Source organism: Vicugna pacos, chromosome 28 (genome assembly GCF_048564905.1).
Source record: "Vicugna pacos chromosome 28, VicPac4, whole genome shotgun sequence".
Lineage (NCBI taxonomy): Eukaryota > Metazoa > Chordata > Mammalia > Artiodactyla > Camelidae > Vicugna > Vicugna pacos.
In genome coordinates, this window is record NC_133014.1 from 10,691,788 (window position 1) to 10,710,098 (window position 18,311).

General features: G+C 38.1%; 1 protein-coding gene across 4 annotated transcripts in view; it reads left to right on the forward strand.

The window, feature by feature from the left end:
* The window catches only part of TMEM87B (transmembrane protein 87B), a 41,102-nt gene extending 22,797 nt beyond the window's left edge, over positions 1-18,305 (forward strand). For 2 of the 4 annotated variants that reach the window (XM_072951465.1, XM_072951463.1), the window contains exons 11-19: positions 1,586-1,657; positions 3,169-3,277; positions 3,362-3,420; positions 4,296-4,399; positions 5,579-5,652; positions 10,041-10,114; positions 11,840-11,892; positions 16,158-16,188; positions 17,286-18,305. In XM_072951465.1, the coding sequence (XP_072807566.1) occupies positions 1,586-1,657; positions 3,169-3,277; positions 3,362-3,420; positions 4,296-4,399; positions 5,579-5,652; positions 10,041-10,114; positions 11,840-11,892; positions 16,158-16,188; positions 17,286-17,345 (636 nt within the window). In that variant the 3' untranslated portion in view covers positions 17,346-18,305. Of the gene's footprint in view, positions 1-1,585; positions 1,658-3,167; positions 3,278-3,361; positions 3,421-4,295; positions 4,400-5,578; positions 5,653-10,040; positions 10,115-11,839; positions 11,893-16,157; positions 16,189-17,285 lie in introns of all 4 variants that reach the window. The other 2 variants (XM_072951464.1, XM_072951462.1) reach the window with 1 other exon arrangement.
* Positions 18,306-18,311: the final 6 nt, after the last annotated feature.

Consider the following 18,311-nt stretch of genomic DNA (forward strand, 5'->3'; position numbering starts at 1 on the left):
CCTTGTGGGTCATTTTTCTAAGCCTGGTCTACCTATTTCTAAAATTCCCTGTTGTAAATTCTCAGTGTGCTTCCAAGTTAAAAAACAGAACAAAAATCTTTTATGTTTATTCTCAGAAAAAGTAGATCTTACCCTTGCTTGGGTTCTGTCCCCAGAGATGCCTTTGAAAATCTAATGAACTGTGAAGCCTCTGCACAGATTGTCCACACCAGCCTCACACGAGGAGCTTTTCATACAGTGAGGCGTTTGAAAGCCTCCTCAATTATGTCCACTTGTCCCCTAGTGTCTGAGGGGTGTCTTGTAAAGGACAACACCTGATTTAAAGAATTGTTTCTGACCAAACTTGCTTGAAAATTGGATTCTATTTCTGTTGAGAGCTACCAGTTTAGAATCCAAGTCTATTGAATAAAATCATAGTTAAATAAATGTGACTTTTTCCAAGGCATATAAATATCTTGCTCTAGTATAATTTTCCTATGTTCTCCCCTAAAAAACATGTGAAGTCATTCAGTTGTTTCAGAGGTGAAGGACAGGCCTCAGCTCTGCACATGAACAGGGGTCCGGCTCTGGGTGCTGATCCCCCCTGGAGAGCCTGCTCTGCCGAAGCCACAGCCTCATCACTTGTCAGGGGCTCTCCCCTGACCTGAGAATAAGGGGCAGGTGGTTCGAACGTACCTGGAATCTGGACAGGAGAATTGCTCAACATTACTGTCTTTAATCTTAATATCTTCTCTTCTGTTGTGGACTAAGAAGATGAGCTTAATTTATCTGTTCAGCTTGGAGCTGTCATTTCTAAAACTGTATATTCTTAGAGCCTTTAACAAGTTAGGGAGTGTACGTTCTTCAACTAATTGAGCCTGTAGGCGGTGAGTTTTAAAAATTAGGTTATCTTTTCTTCTGGTAATTTACAGATACATATTTCAAAGAATTCTTGTTCTTAACCATCCACAAAGTAGTTCATTGAGAAAAACACACAGTAATGCAACTTGGCAGAAAATTCCAGAAAAAAAGTGGCTGTTAAAGCTATAATTCCACCTGGATTTGAATGAGGATAACTTCCCACCTTTATGGACAGCATTGCAGACTGGGGTGGGGAGATGAGGAAAAGAAGAGAAAAGATTTAGTTTGCTTAATTATTAACATTTTCAGTTAAGATGTTTGAGGTAAAAATCATGAAGAAATCCAGAAATTAAAATTCTCTTGGTTAGTGTTTCATGGTCTCATAGCAGAGAAAGGAAATTTAGTATCCATTTCTGCTTCAACCTGAATTTCTGACATTTGCTTTCAGATTGCTGTTTGGTAATTTTCATTCCTGAGATGAAAAGTCTGCTTTCTCTGTACAAAAGGGCAGTGGGTTTCCTAAATGATCACAAATGACACGCAAGAGAAGCAGAACTACGTGCATAGAGAACTGAATGCTGGGATAATGGCCCTGCTTCCTTCTCTTCTGCAGAACCTAATAGGCCCCTCCTGTAAAATCTGGTTCTACGATGATAGAAAAAATAGCCAGAAAACTGCAAAAGCCATAGCCCCCCCCCTCTTTTTCCCCGCTTGTTTGTTGTGTTTTTTTGCTGTTTTGCTGCAGGCCAATGATTCTGATCTTGTGCTTCTGGCCAGCCTCCCTCTGTCTCTTCTTGACTCTGGCTTGTGCTGGTGGATATCCTTTTCCGACCGCAGCAGCACGTGCAAGGTGATCCTCGCTTTGGGGTGATGGGGCCTGTGCGCTCTCCTTACCGCTTTAAAAGTATTTGGTCTTGATAACGTTTGCTGAATAAAGCTCATTTGCATTTTTATAAATTCTGACAGTAGCCCTAACTGATTGAATTGTGTTATTTTAGAAATTGGTCTTCTTTTGCAACTTACTGGTCATTTAGAAAGATTGAAAAGCAGCTTTGGAAGTCTTAGTACTAAAATGAAGTTTTTGATTAGTGAAGTATTTGAAATTTAAAATAGGAGGCATAAATCCAGAATGTGCCACTTCTGTTCTTTACTCAACGTTACGTGCATTCGGTGTGTGGTTCCTGAGCAGAGCCGGGCGGGCTGCACCGAGGAAGCAGCTCCCATTTATAGGGCTCCGGCCCGGAGCCCAGCTGCGCTGCCGAGGAGCCGGGGAGAAGCCTCTCGTGCCTGACAGCGTTTTACTCTCCCTGAGCCCTGTGCTCCTGGAAAACAGAAGTGGTTAAGACGGCCTCCACCTTTGGTGTACCGGGGAAAGGCTTACTGCAAACAACTCCGTTTCCTCTTAGGGCTTAGGTGGGACTCCCAGATGCCCCCTTGTTTACTGAGGACTAGGCCAGACACAGACCTATGTACCAGCTGGCCAGTAACAGCAAAATACCAGCCTGGACCAAGCTGCGCCTTCTCCTTCCCCTCGGTCCCTGAACTTTCCTCCACCCCCAGCCCTCCTTCATGGCCCTTCCTGAGAATCTGCAGACCTCAGGGAAGGGCATGTGCTGGTCAGCTGTCCAGTCGGGCCACCCACTTCCCACACCTGCTGCTTTCGAGGCTTGTTTATTCCTCCCCGCAAAAGCAGAGCCCTGTCCTGTCTGACCTCTGGGGCTCTTGCAGAGCTCACAGTCAGAAAGTTCTCCCTATTGCAATATTTTGAATAAAGTCTCTCCTTATCTAAGTCCAGGTTTGTTTTTCTTGGACATATTTCAGTTTTTGAAATTCACAAAATGGAATTGATAGACGGCTTAATTTCTTAATTATGATCATTCTAGAGGGTAAAACAAGAATAGACTAGAAACAACAAAATAAGAAACAGAGACAGAAAGGCACAAGCCAAATGGCGTGTCACGACGGGATCTGTGAACAGTGTCTGGTCTGAGGGGGACCCGGCGTTCAGCGCGTGTAGTGCCCTGTCCTGTGCTGAGGGAACCTGGCATTGAAGGAGCACGCCATAGGTCTTCTTGCTCGTGTTTTTCCCCTTGAAGTTTGTTTACTTCGTTCAGACAGTGGTAAACTGTGAAGCAGAATCAGTGATATATCAGTATTATGATTATACAATATTGGATAAGGTAACATTTTCTGTGTTTTTATTAGTTTTAAATCATGGGAACTATATTTAGCAGTACTCATTTTGGAAATGTGGCCGAAGATTCGTATTTTGTTTTTTATCTTAACTGTGTTTTACTATTTAAAATGTTTTTCCTTAACTTTGTTCACATTTTTATAAGTTTGGCACAAACTATGAAGGCTCTAAGGCTGAGAAAGAACACAGTGAAGTTTTCTTTATACAGGCACTTTACAAATACCCTGATCTTTGCCATACTGGGTAAGCTATTTAATTTTTCTTTTATAATAATTTATTTACTATTACGTGTTCCTTTAAAGGTTGACTTTTTTTGATGTGTTTCAGCTTCTGTAGTGTTTATGGTGTGGACAACTAAGACATTTAGAATGACAAAATGTCTGTCAGTAAGTATAATGTTCCTATTTAAACAGTTTTCATTCTTAATATACTACTTTGTTTTGAGTAAGTTTGAAGAATTTAATTTGTGTTTGTAAATGGAGATAATTTTAGTGGAGAGTTTCTGTTTACTTTGAATTATTGTGTACAGAATTATAAAAAACATTTGCCTCTTTTAAATGACTCCGAAAAAGTTCCTCCTAAATCTACGTTTTCGATTATGCCCTTTTCTCAACTTCTTTCTGTATGTTTTGAAAAGTAATTCTCCCCCTGTATGATCTAAGGTAACAGGAAACCTTTTTCTTCCAGTACACCATGTAATTGGGTTGTCTTATATCTAAGTGAGATTGTAAATCTGAAATCTGTCATGTTTCTAGGGTGGTAGACTCTTGAACATTCAGGAGATGCTCTCCATGGCTTCTCTGGTTAGAAGAAAGTATATTTCTCAGACTTAAAATATAAAAGGCCTTCTTGGGGGTTTCTTGATTTGGAAATAGTCTCTAGTTCTGTACAGTTATTAAAGAGTCCTCTGAAAACCCTCGACTTCCATTGCCTTACGGGTAATTTAGTGAGAGAAGAAACTGTGTCTAGAAAATCAATTAACTGATCTCTAAAGCCCTTTTAAACTCTCTTTATGATACTATATAATTTGTTAGGATTTCATTCATCTGATTGGTTATAAGGCTGAAGTAAGCATTGATGATTTGATAAAAATAGCATTTCTTACTTTTTATGTTTCTTGGAAAAATAGGTACTTATTTATTTGGAAGACTAACTGGTTGGAAAGATTTCATAGGTACTTGTCATTACATGTGGTTTGAGTGAGAAATCTGTATGTTTATCAGAAAATTAACTGTTCTTGTTTGAACTGTCCTTACTGTAGGATTGGATGGAGCGCTGGGTTGATGATGCTTTTTGGAGCTTCCTTTTTTCGCTTATCCTCATTGTAATAATGTTTCTGTGGAGACCGTCCGCAAATAATCAGAGGTACCTAACGTAGGAAGTTCAGGTTTGGCAAGGGTTTGTTCATCTCCTGCTACCGTGTTAAACACATTTATAGAAACTGGGTCCTTGCTGCTAAGGAGTGTACAGGCAGGTGGGGAGACAGGCATAAATGCAGGACAGTGAACTGAGAGATGCATAAATCGAGCCCCGCAGGAAGGTGGAAGAGGGGCGAGGAAGACTCCCTGAAAAGGCAGCGTTTACGTCATGCCCTCAAGAAAGCAGAGGGACAGTGGATGGCTGCCCTGGGAGAGAGTGCACGTTTTTCTGGGGTAGTGGGAGCAGACATGGCATACTTTGGAGGTCCTCGAGGCCTGCAGTTTGGAGGGACATAGAGCGGGAGGGAAGGGTGGCAACCAAATTGTAAAGCGTTTAAATGCTGAGTCCAGAAAGCTGTGCTTTAGACTGCCCGTGACAGGAAGCCCCACAGCTCCTCTTGCCTCATTCCTCTTCCCAAGGAAAGTGCTGTTAAGTTTCTTTCTTCTAGGAAAAAGTGACAAAGTATATACTAGTATGTGTGGCTCTCTCTCTCTCTCTTTAAAATTATGCAATGACAATAATAATAATACATGCACACACATGTGTATACACTGTTCTGCACCTTCTTGTTTAAAATGTATCTTTCCATGTCACCTTTGTATAGATCTGCCACATGACTTTTAATGGCTATGTGGCATTCCATAATAATGGCTGTGGCACAATTTATATAAGCCGTCCCTAATGACTAGACACTTGGCTTCTGGTTTTCCCGCTGTTATCAGCAATTGCTTTTTGAAAGCTGTTGGACTTAGTAAACGTGGCTCAGTCACATTTCACTTTCACCAATTTCAGTTACGTTCACCAATCGAATTAGCAGTTTCTCCTTGTTAGGGGACAAGTTAAAGTCGTGGGCAGGGAGGTAAAAGTGATGTGGAGAACAAAGTACAGCAGCAAACTCTGTCCCCTGAACATTCGGAACTGCAGAGTTCTTTGCAGAGAGATCTGATCCATTTCCAAACCCTTTTACCAACAGGGTTTGGAATCTCTACTTTCACAGTTTCTTCACAATAACCTTTGCTAACTTGAGAGGAAGATAATCAAATTTTTATCATTTCAATTTAGATGTCAATGGAAAATTGAACAAGTTTAAGCATGCTAGTAAAGCCACCCTTGTTTTTGATACAGATATGCCTTCATGCCCTTAATAGATGATTCTGATGATGAAATTGAAGAATTCATGGTAACATCTGAAAATTTAAGTAAGTGATATATTTTCTTGTTAAATGACCACTGTATATATTGTAGCAAAGAAGTATCGTCCCTTTACCTGGGACACAAAGTCAGATACATGTCTTTTCCTGAAAAATATTTTAAAAACCATTATCTGGTAGCTCATAGTGAAAAAGAATGTGACAATGAATAGATGTATGTTCATGAATAACTAAAAAATTGTGCTCTACGCTAGAAATTGACACAACATTGTAAACTGACTATGACTCAAAAAAAAGTTAATAAAATAAAATAAAAAATAATTAAAAACCATATCTGCAGACACATCTATTACGGTAGATAGTCACAAGAAGAAAAGTCAGTGATGAAATTTTCAAGTTCGTTAATGTAGTTTGAGCTTTTGTTAATTGTTCACTCTTAGTGTCTAAGTATTGAAGTAGGTCCACTGTTTACCGCAAGAATGATTTGGTATATGTTGTGCTTAGCTCCTAAATAATGCTCATTTTCTTAATGATAGCTGCTGAATTTCTTCATATCACCCCTTGCTCTTTGAAACTGTGCACATCTGTAATTTCCTGGTCATGCCCAAAGTGTTTCTAATTATGGTCTTAGTGCCATTTTCATCTTTCTATTTATTTGTACATAGCATTTTATCACTTTGTTAATTTTACACTGACACTGTAATTAAGCATTTGTTAAGGCAACATATATATGTAACTCAGATGTTGAGAACTATTTTACTTTTGTTCCATTTTTCCTTCCTCTTACTTTATTTCTCTTACTAGTAACATTCTTTTTCATAATTTTTTTTTGTTTCTCTACTGTGAATATTTTATAATCCACCCAAAAATTGCAACATAATCAGTATGTCTTCGGTGTCCCCACTTCCTTTTACCTCCTCTCATCAGCTTATTACCTACAACTAATTTTTTCATTTTTTCTGACTTTCCTATTAAGAAAGGAAACCTGAAAAACATATTCACAGCAGAAATATTAAAATTCAGTGTGCTAAGGTTCTAGCTTTAATAATGATGGAATGAATTATATTGGACTAATCTTCCTCTGATAGCTAGAATAAACTCTGGACAGACTATTTTTTAAATTAATTGTTTGAAGGCACTGGAGAGCAGCAAAAGCAGGCAGAAACTGGAGGAGACTTCAGCGCTGAAAGAAGAGAACCACACTTAATAACTTCCACATTTATAGAGCTTTGTCCAGAGTGCATGCCCAGTCAATGAGACAGTGCCGTGGCTGGAGCTCAAGTTGATAGGTGTAATCTCACTGATGCAAGGAATTGGAGAGGGAAGTTTGGAGCTGTAAAGATGCCTGGAAATTGAGGGAAGAAATCCAGAAAAGAGAGAGCCACAGAGGGGGAATTTCCAAAGTCTGTAAAGTCTCTCTGGTCTTATCTGGTGCCTGAACTGGGCGTGTGCAAAATGCGACTCCAGGAGGCCAGTGAGAAGACAGTAGCTCTCAGGGTAAGAAGCAGAACAGATATTTCATTAGTTGCCCTCTGCAGAGTTTGAAATTCAGATCTCAGCAAGTTAAAAGTGCTTGGGTAAACACCTTGGACTTTCCATTAAAACCCCAGAAGGGCCACTCCTTAGACGTAAAGACCACAGTCTAGGGCCTGGAATTTACCCTAGGACTAAAGCTAACAAGTCAACCCTAATAAAATCTAAAAGCATATCCCCAAGAGATCAAAGTGATCCAGCAAGAATTTGAATGCCTACTAGAACAAAACACACTTCCTGGAGGAAGTAAGAGAATCTAGAGTCTGTGTAAGATCCCATTCTCAGTGTCCAGTATTCAATGATGAATTACTGGACATGGGATGAAACTGGAAACTGTGACCTCTAATTAAGGGAAAAATCAATCAGTAGAGATCTGAAGGTAGCCCAGTTGTGACAGTTAGCAAGAAAGACTTTAAAGTCTTTTGAATTAACTTTTAAATAATTATTATAATATGTTAAAAGAATCTGTAGGAATAAATTGGTGAAGACAAATTGGGAAATTTAGGAGAGGTATGGAAACTTAAAAAAAGAAGAAGAAACAAATAGAAATACTAAAACTGAAACACAGAATATGTGAAATAAATTCAGTGTTTGGGATTAACAGTAGACAAGGAAATTGGATACAACCAGGTAATAGTCAGTGAACATTTGGAGACAAATCAAAAGAAGTTTTGCAAAATAGTGGAAATAAAGTGAACATAACTTCAATGACCTGTGGGACAGTATTAAACAGTCTAACACACACGTCATGAGCTCCAGAAGAAGAAAGAATGGGGGCATAAAGAATATTGGAGAAAATACTGTATATGACAAAATAATTAATTCAAGGTAGGTCACAGACCTAGATGTAAAAAATTAAATTAATTAAATTATAGCTCTTCTAGAAGAAAACAGGAAGCTATCTTCATGCCCTTGGGTTAGGCGATTTCTTAGGACACAACAAGCAGTTTCCATAGAATTAAAAGTTTGGTAAATTAGCCTTCACCAAAATTAAAAACTTGTGCTCACCAAGAAAAATAAGAAAATGGAAAGACCAGTCCTGGACTGGGCTAAAACATTCTCAGTACGTATGTCTGATAAAGGACTCATATCCAGAATATGAGAGTTCCTCTAAAGCAATAAAAGATAACGCAATTTGTAAAAAAAAACAAAACAAAAACAAAAAACAAAAAAACTTGGAACAGACACTTCGCTACAGAAGACAAAGGAATGGCCAGTAAAGCACACAAAAGGTCGTTAGGGAAACACAAATTAAAACCAGAGTGAAATGCCACCACATGTCCACAAGGGTGGTTAAAATTTAAAAGACCAACAGCATGAAACGTTGGAGAGGATGTGGAACAGCTGGGTCGCTCATACACTACCAAAGAAGTCTTAATTTGACAAGCAGTTTGACAGTTTCTTAAAACATTACACATACACCTACTGCACAACCCAGCCATTCCACTCCAAGGTATTTACCCCCGAATGAAAGCTCATGTCCACAGAAAGACACTAATGTACATCATTATTTACAGCAGCTTGATTCTTAATAGTCCAAAACTGGAAATAGCCCAAGTGTCTGTCAACAGATGAATGGATAAAGTAGTTGTGCAAGTACACAATGAAATATTGCTAGGTAATCAAAAGTAACCAACACTGTACAACATGAGTAAATCTCAAAGCTTTATGTTGAGTGAAAGCAGCCAAATCCAAAAGAATATTGAATCCATGGATTGTGATTTTATATACAAAGTTCCAGAACAGGCAAGAATAAACTGTGGTAATTTTTGTAAATCAAAATTTACGAAATTTAAATGGTCGCTTCTGGTGGGATTGGGAGTGACCAGAAAGGAATTTAAAGAACTCTCTGTGATGATAGAAGTGTTAAATGTCTTGACTGGGGTGGTTGTTACCAATAAACAAGAGTTTGTAAAATCTCTTCATACTGTATACTTGAAATTTGTGTATTTTATTACATATGTTATACCTCAATTAAAAAAAAAAACAGTGTAATACTCCTTTAAGAGGAGAATCTGAAATGTTGGCATGTCAGATGCTCCATGGCAACATTTTCAGATTGAGGAACCTCATTTTCATTCATTATATCAACTTACGCTCTTGATCTCTTCATATTGTACCAGTTGTCCTCGTTGATGGAGAAGCAGTTTTATTATGGTAACAAAATGGCAAATTATTATGGTAACAAAAGTGAATACTTACGAGACATAGATTTTATGTATAAGATACCTTGTACGTGCTAATTTGTTTAATGTTCATCGGAATTGTATGAGGTAGACATTATTATTCCATTTTATAGATGGGGACACTGAGTCACAGAAAGTTGGTTGCTTTGCCCAAGGCTGACATAGATAGAGCCTGAATTCCAAGTGAGGCAGTCTGCTTTCAGGACTCATGCCCTCACCTCTCCTCTGCTGAAACTGCTGACATAAAGAAGAGCCTTGGTGAAATACGAAGAAAATATTTTTCTTCCCTATTTTATTTATACCATGAGCACATTCTAACAATTTATACATCAGAGAAGTCAAAGCATTAGCCAAAGATGTGTTTTATCCTTGAATAAGATACTGCAAATCCTATAGATTTTTAAATCTATAAACTTTAAAATGTATTTAAACTCTCTAAGGAAATATGTGTGCCTGTATGTATGTTTGCTTGTTTGTTTAGACTCCTCTAAAACTCGATTTCAAAACTGGCAACTTGAGAACCTTGTTGTTGTTGCAAGCAGTTGTGACATTTAAAAATTTTTCCATCCCTCCTGGGCTTCCAGATGGTGTATTAAAACCAGCACCCAGCCCCAAACTTCCACTACTAACGCTCTTTATAAGGTTATTAAATGTGAGGCTACAAAGGAAAATATTATTTTATGATTTTATATGTTTCTATCATGTTTCTCATTATAGCTGAAGGAATAAAATTAAGAGCCTCAAAAACGGTTTCCAATGGAACAGCTAAACCTGCTACTTCTGATAATTTTGTGAGTATGGCATATATTTAATGGAGTCTCAGTATTTAATGTGCCACATTCATTGACCTTCAGGAGAACATTTGTCACCAAGGTTTTTTGTTTGAAAATAAATGTTACCAAGTAATGATACTAGTTAAGTCTGTGACAACTGTAACCACTGTAAACCCTCACTTTTCAAGTGCTGTCTTTGGACCAGCATTGTGGGCATCACCTGTTAGAACCACAGAATTTCAAGCCTACACCAGACCTACTGAATCTGAACCTGCTTTTTAACAAGGATTCCAAAGATGATTCACATGCACATTAAAGATTGAGAAGCTTTTTTATAGTAAAGTTTGTGTTAATTTTTCAGCATTTTAAAGTGCTTTAAAGTGATTTTTGAAGCCATTTTAGGTAACATTTGTTATCTATTGGAAAAGGACTTTAAACCACGTAAGCCTGAATAAAATAGTAAAATACAGGGTAGAGATGAGTTTTTAAATATTTAATGCATATTATTTATGCATTACAGTCATAATTATGAAAGTAAACAAAATGGAAAGTCTGTGATACAGCTTTATATTTGGCTTTCTTACAATTACATATATTGTGATTAGTAAGGTGTGAAAATTTGCTACCCATCTAAGTTCTGAAGGACAGATGGTATATGAAGCAGTTTCATTTCCTGGATTTGGTAAATTCTCTAATTTTTATTCTTGGTAATTAATAATTCTTAAAATGTGTTCTTTGAGTAGTCTTATGGTAATTCAACTAAACTTCAAAAAATATAGTTTTAATTATCTGGTGTTAGAACTATTAAACTTCCAGTTTGCTAAGAGATTTTCCTCTTATTTTAGGGTTATATCTCAGTTTATTTTAAAGCTCAATTTTTGCACACATATTCAGGGAAAATGTTATTTCTCTAAATTAAGTGTAGTCAGTTTTTGATCAGAAGTTGGGGCCTCGACTCTCATTGACTCATTTCCACCTGAGGCTCACTCAGAATTGGCGTTCCTCTTAGTACTGACCCAGTTGCTTTGTCTCTCTAGGTAAGCAAGATGTAGTTAATGCTGGAACTAGAACATTCCATGTAGCCAGGTAGACCACAAAGAAACATTTGATTTATTTTACGTTATAAACCAAAGCATTCAGTATACCTTTTATTTTCCTTACTTCTAGTGAGATAAACTATAAGCAAGTTTTTGTTGAGAAAAAAAATTCGGATACCCACAACTGACCTGCTTTCCTTTTTTCTCCTGCAGAGAGAGGAGCAAGTGTTAGAAATAAATAGGCTTTTGTAAAGTTAGAATATTTATACTGTCTTCTTTTTCCGTTGAACAATTACAAACTCAAGATTGATATAAATAAAACCTTGAACAAATTCAGAGGCATAATGAATGCTAGAAGCAAAACATCAGCACAAATGAATGAATATTCATGCTGTCGTCTATCTTATGAATCAACGCTTTGTATTTTTACTGTTTTTTTTTTCAAAACAGAAAATAACACCTGTGCATCTAACTAAAACCAGGAAGAAGAACAAAAATCCGAAATCCAAATGTTTGTTTGCCTGTTTAAGAAAATACTGGTGTCATTTCTGTGTGGCACAAGTGCCAACTTCTTAGGCTATGAAGAAATTAAAAGAATGTCATGCATTTGAATTGAAATGCTTAAATTTTAGATGCATTTTATTATTAAAATTTGCTTTTGGGTGATATTAAGCAAATGCTAATATGGAAATATTTATTTCTACAGGATGAAGATTTGAAGTGGGTGGAGGAAAACATCCCCTCTTCATTCACAGATGTGTAAATATCCTCTGTTAAAGTTTAAATCTAAAATTTAGGCTATAGTGTAAAGGGGTAATTTTCACACTCTGTCATCTGCTTTTTCAAACCTCACACCCCCATATGATTTTATAGGCCCCCATCACTGTTGAATAACTGACTGACTTCATATCACAGTGCAGACAAAACAGAGCCCTGCCCTGGTCTTTCTCCCTCCTTTCGCACTGCCCAACAGCTCCACCCGTGCCCTGTAACCAGCTCCAACCGTTTCTTATCTAAGTTTTTCAGGATCAGAATCATTTTATTTTGTTTTAACTGTATAATATGAAAAATTCAAACTTTTTTTTTAACACATGTAACCACAGTACAGTGTATGAGGGGGAAGCCTTTGGAGGAAAAATGTGAGCGTAGGAAACTAGAGGAAGGCCCTCTGGGAACTTTGAACTATTCAGGTCCTTCTTTATCAGTGTTCTGTGTGTCACATGAACTTCGGGTAGCTGTGGGCACAGCACACAACAGGTTAGCCGTGGGCACAGCACACAACAGGTTAGCCGAGCGTGATGACGTTATCACAAACTGTTCTTTCCTTTCCCTGCTCCCAGTTACCGCCTATTTACACAGTTTCTGTCTACTATAATGTTACGTTTGCCCTAAGAATTCCTCTATGTTTCTATTAGTACGAGTATGTTGGTGATGAATCTCTCAGGTTTTATTTGTCCAAAAAAGTCTTTGTTTCAGCTTTTTTGAAAGGGATTTTTTGCTGCATGTAGAATTCTCAGTTGACAGTTTTTTCTTTCAACACTTCGAAGATTGTCACTTGAACGTCTTCCAGCTTTCATAGCTTTGGAAAGAAGTCAGCTTCGTCTTTATTACTTTGTATGTTATGAGGATTTTGTGAATGTTTTGAGGAAGTGCCAAGCTGTTTTCCAGGAGCTGAACCATTTCATAATCCTGTCAGTGATGTGTGAGATTGGTTTCTCCACATCCTTGCCAACACTTGTAATTGTTCACCTTTTGGATTTTAGCTCTCTCTGTGGCTGCAGAGTGGTATCTCATTGTGCTTAACTGAAATATGTACCGTCTTGTTGAGGGACTGGCATTGTTTAGCATCAGATTCATAAAAAGTAAGGACTGTCTTTACATTATGAAACCAACAGTACACCGTTATATTCCTTTCTTTTAGCAGTCAGGAAAGGAAAATAGGTGTGTATATATCCTTTACATGCATTCGGTATTTCTCCCTCCCTTCCTGTATATCTGAGTTATCACTTCCTCCTATACATCTTTCTTTAGTGTTTCTTACAGTATAGGTCTGCTAGAAACTAATTCTCTGAATTTTATTTATGTGAAAATGTATTTGTTTGCCCTCCTTTTTGAGGGATGGTTTTGCTGAATATAGAAACCCTGGTTGACTTCTGTTTGAGCACTTCCAACCCATCCCTCCAGTCTCTTCTGGTTTTTTTCTCTGTTGTTTTGAAGAGAAGTCAGTCTTCAGTTGTATTGTTCTGATGTGTATACTGTGGGGTTGTTTTTGGTTTTTTTGGTTTGTTTGTTTGTTTTTTTTGCAACTTTTCAGATTTTTTTCTTTCTGTTTGCTTTCTGCAGTGTTTGTACGACATGCTGAAGTGTGGATTTCTTTTCACCTATGCTTGGAGTTTGTTGAGCTACTTGGATCCATATCCTTGCTCCCTTTGGTCATTTTCCAGTTCCTTTGACTACTAATTTTTACTATTTTTGTCCAGGTTTCATAAAATTTTTTTGAGGGAAGAGTCATCTGAATTCTTCTATCTACATTTACCTGCTGTCTTCCTTTTTTTTTTTCACTAGTTTCTCTGTCATTCTTTTTACTTCTTTCTTTATAGAATTTTCACCCTCTTAGTAGTTTTCCTGCCACACATTAAATTTTTATTTAAATTTGCTCTCCCTTGGGCACCTTGTAATTTTTCCCTTCATTACTGGGATGATTTTGTCTTTTTCTTCGTCTTCCAGAATTTGATTGACTCTTGGCTTTTCTTCCTCTTTTGTTTCTGTCCATTTTTGCTGTTGGCTTTTAAATTTCTTATTATAGAAAGTTTTTAATATCACTAAATATTCTTTTCAACTCATTTCATTTAACTTGGAGTGGGGTGGTGTAGCTTTCTTCCCTCTAAAACGTTTTGATTTTCACTTTCCTTCTTTTTTCCTTCCTGCACCGATGTATGGAATTGGTTTTCTTTGCTTTCTCCTGTTCCTAGGACTTTGGTAATGAGAGTTCCCGGTTTGAGTGCTTTCTTCCATCAGTTTGCATAAATTATAGTTTTATTTATGAAGAGTGTTGACAGGATGGGGGGTGTGGAGAGAGGGAGGTTGGTGTTGTCTTATTTTTCTTTTATTTCTGCAGGACCTTGAATTTTCCCTTTTACTTCCTTCTTATTAACTGTGCTGTCATAGCTCAGGGAGAGTTCTCCTCTGTGTATCTGATTCTCCCCAGAAAACCACGATTGTTCACGGCTGCTACTTTCGGTTCCACTCATGTTAAGCCCTTTCCCTGCAGCAGGTGCTGTGAACTACCAGGTCGCTGGCCTTTATTCAGTATTTTGTAACCTAGTGTTGGATTTTTGGGAAGACGTTCATTTTGTCTTTTCTTTGTCTAGGTCCTCCTTCCCCTCTCTCTTTCACCCAGTCCCTCAGAGCTCTCTCTCCCCACTCTCAGTTCTCATGAGCTTGCAGGGCCCGCAGGGGATTTGTTGGAATGGACATGTATTTCTCCACTTACCAGTAATTTCAGATTTGCTGTGTTCCTCTTGTTATGCTGAAGACCAAGAGTTGTGTGTGGTTTTGTTTACAGTCCTTAGGGATTCCCTGGGTTATTTGAGCAGGGGTGTGTGTGGAGAGTTTCAGAAGAGGTGGCAGCCATTATCTTCCAGATTTGGAAATTCATTACTAAGTACTTTAGAAGGAAATCATCTAAGTAGAGCAACCCCGTCTTGGGCCACCACTTCTCGGCAGAAAGCAGTGTGGCTCCCAGGCAGTCCTCATCATGTGCCAGAGTCATCCCTCTCTACACGTGCTTTCTGTAAATAGAATGTCTGCCCGATTACAGAAATTCCTCTGGAGTATAAAAGACTAAAATGTCTTCTTTTATGTTCTCATGAACCATTTCTGTGAAATGAGTAGAATCGTTTAATCCAAGATAGTTTCCAGCATTTTAGGTTCTTAGGAACCTGTGTGTGTTCACTCTGAAAACCTTAACACAAGAAATTTAGCACCAGTGCTACCCAAAATTAACGTACAATTTACATAGCAAGCTTAGAAATTAGACTCCATACACAGATAAGCCCTTTTTTATACCTCTATGGAAATGGCACAAACATTTGATTCCATAAATACCACCTTTCATAATATGTTAACACACATATTTTTAAAATTTTGAATATTTTAGTAAAAATTGTATTCATCCAAGGTGTCCAACATGATGGTTTGATATACACTTATATAGTGAAATGATGACTGCAGTCAAGCTTTTTCATCCCTCTTAAGTTCCCACAAGAGCACATGACATGTGGGTTTTCAGATCAGAAAGAACATCACTAGTCAAGGTATTTGTCCAACTATTCCAAGTACAACAGAGCAGGGGCTTGAGAAATAAAGATGTGCTTGGATGCTCATCGTGTCTGGGATTAATTCATTCATGATGGGTTAGTCATTGATATTCTGCCGACATGTTCTCCTCGAGAATTGTTGATCTTCCTTTATTGTTGTTGTTTCCATTTTGAAGTTATAATTATTTTCAGATTTCAGTTATTTCTTAGAGCATAGGACACACATCCTGGAACGTGCACAGATTCTAGTTAAGTGTACAGCTCAGTCAGTTTTTAGTATAAGCACACTCATGTAACCAGCCCCCAGATCAAAAACTAGAACATCACTAGTACCTTAAAAACCATCTTGTTTTCCTCCCAAACCACGACCTCACTCTCCCAAAGGTACTGCTGCACTGATGTCTATGACTGGAGATTACGTATGTCAGTTTTTAAAATTTGGTCCCTCAACAGTTCATACCTCCTTTTTTGGCAGTGTAGTATTCCATTTTGGGGACATACCAGAATGTACCTGCTTGGAGCCTATTAACAATGCTGCTATGAATATTCTTCTCTGTGTCTGTTGACAACACTAGGTATGCATTTCTATTGGCTGTGTCTTCCAGGAGTGAGAATTGGAGGATCATAGAATGAGCTCATATTCAGCTTCTGCAGACACATTGGCCTATTAATAACACTGTCAACTTTTTTTTTCTTTTATTTCAGAGCTCTTCCAGTATTAGTGGATTCAGATGAGGTAAAATAAAATGTACTTTTGCTTGTTTCCTTGGAGCAATTATAAATTGGGCAGATTGAAAGATTATGCATTGACCTGTGGGTAAAGTTGAAAGGAACTGGATCCTCATTTAAAACAGGGCAAGATAAATGCTTATTGGTGTCAAAGGAGGGAGAATTATTTTATGAGATTTTGAGTATAATTTTCTAAAATCTCATATATAGGTAAGAGTTTAGAAGACTTCAAGATGGCAGTTTGTCTAAATTAATCTCTTATACTGGTAATTATTTTGCTGGGGTATTAAATAGAATTTCTAATTGATTTACATTTACTAAGTAGGAAATTTGAACAGAAGATACGGATTTAGGAAGGTCTGGGTGAGGGGAATTAGTTGTGGATCATTTGGACACCGCAGGTTGCCCGAGACAGGAAGAAGTCTGAAGTGTAAGAGGTAAAGGTTGAACATGGGGACCATTAGCTCGTACAGAGGAAGAGAAGAGGGAAATGAGCGGCAGCCAAGGAGTCACTTATGTGGTGGCTGGAGAATATGAGAGACGCTGCCGTCTGTTCATTGAAAGGTGAGGGGAAGGCCTGGTACTGGTGTGTCGATGTGACTGCAGTGGAGTGGGAGGTTTTGAGAAGGCTGCAGTATACACGTTCCTTGCTACAAAACTGTTGAGCTCTAGGATTTATACCTCTGCAGGAAGATACGCCGTGGAATTACTTTTCGAGGGGCATTTATATAGTATTCACTTGGTAAATAATTGGCTTGTAATTTCAAAACTACAGTAATTGGTAAAGTCAGGCAAATCCCTGGACGAGCTATGCCTAAGAAACCCGCTTTAGCTCTGTGCCCGCCTCTCACTGGTGATGCTGAACTAGAAGTGTTTTGTGGCTGGCAGGATGTTCAAGTTTTCTGAACAGATAATTGATTATACTCCATTACTAGGAAGTCTGGATTATATGGTTTTTATTTTCTGTGTCTAATACTTCTGTGTGTGTCGTGCAGTGTGTCACGAAGTTGGGACTACCCTGTAGACACTCTGTAGAGAATTGTTAGGATCTGGAAGGACCATCAACATGTTGATAAATATCTTCCTTTTTATTTTTTTTTTAAGGAAATTATGACCAGATCTGAAATGGCAGAAAAAATGTTCTCTTCAGAAAAGATAATGTGATCGGAACACATACACGTGAAACCTACGTAATGGTGAAGGACTTCCTCAAGACTGAAAGAGAACTTTGTTTTGATATAGTACAACAAGTTTTTATTACATTATCTTGGAAATCTGCATATTAAAATTAAGAATTCAGATGGTGGGAGGGTTCTGCAACCCCTTTTTTTTTAAATTGAAGTACAGTCAATTACAACGTCAGTTTCTAGTTGCAGCCCTTTCTAAGCTGACTCTTGAATGCGAGCTTAATGTCCATTAAATTGCCTAGACCTGGCAATAATCTGAGAAAAGTATTATAATAAAAACAGGTGCCCAAATGCCCTAAGCTGATGGATGGCAGGCATGTGAATTTGGGTTCTGTTTTATTTCTGGGAAACACAATCATTCCAGATTGAAACAATTTTTTTACCTACACTCCTACTGTTCTTTCACTGACCTCTGAGACACATGATGTGATTCTTCTAAAGTGTCTCCATCTCTTGGGTTCACAGTTACTAGATGCAATAATCATTTTATTTGAATTTTACGCTGAAGTAATTTGATAATAAGTAAAACTTGGTTAACGTTGAAACATAAGGATGTTTATTTAGTTAGTTTGGCTCTCTGTGTGTGTATGTACATGTCTGCACAAAGCCTTTGTGTGTAATTATCACCACACACATCGAATCATGGCGTTAGGCCTTCTCTGTCTGAGCTCAGGGGAACACAAGTACACGGAGAGACAGGTCACTTCCAAAGATCTTCTCTGCCATTGTCCCCTCACTCAGGCCGATGTCCATGTGCTGCTGCTGAATCTGCCTGGGGCAGGTGGGGTCACCTGGCCACGTGGCTCCGCCAGGGCACTTCCTCCCTGGCAAGCCAGAGACTCATTACCAGTGAACCTCGAGGAAACTAGAACCTTCTGTGTAATCTTAGCATATTTGGTTTTGTAATAAAACATATATTTAGCTACATAGTCCAGCACCATTA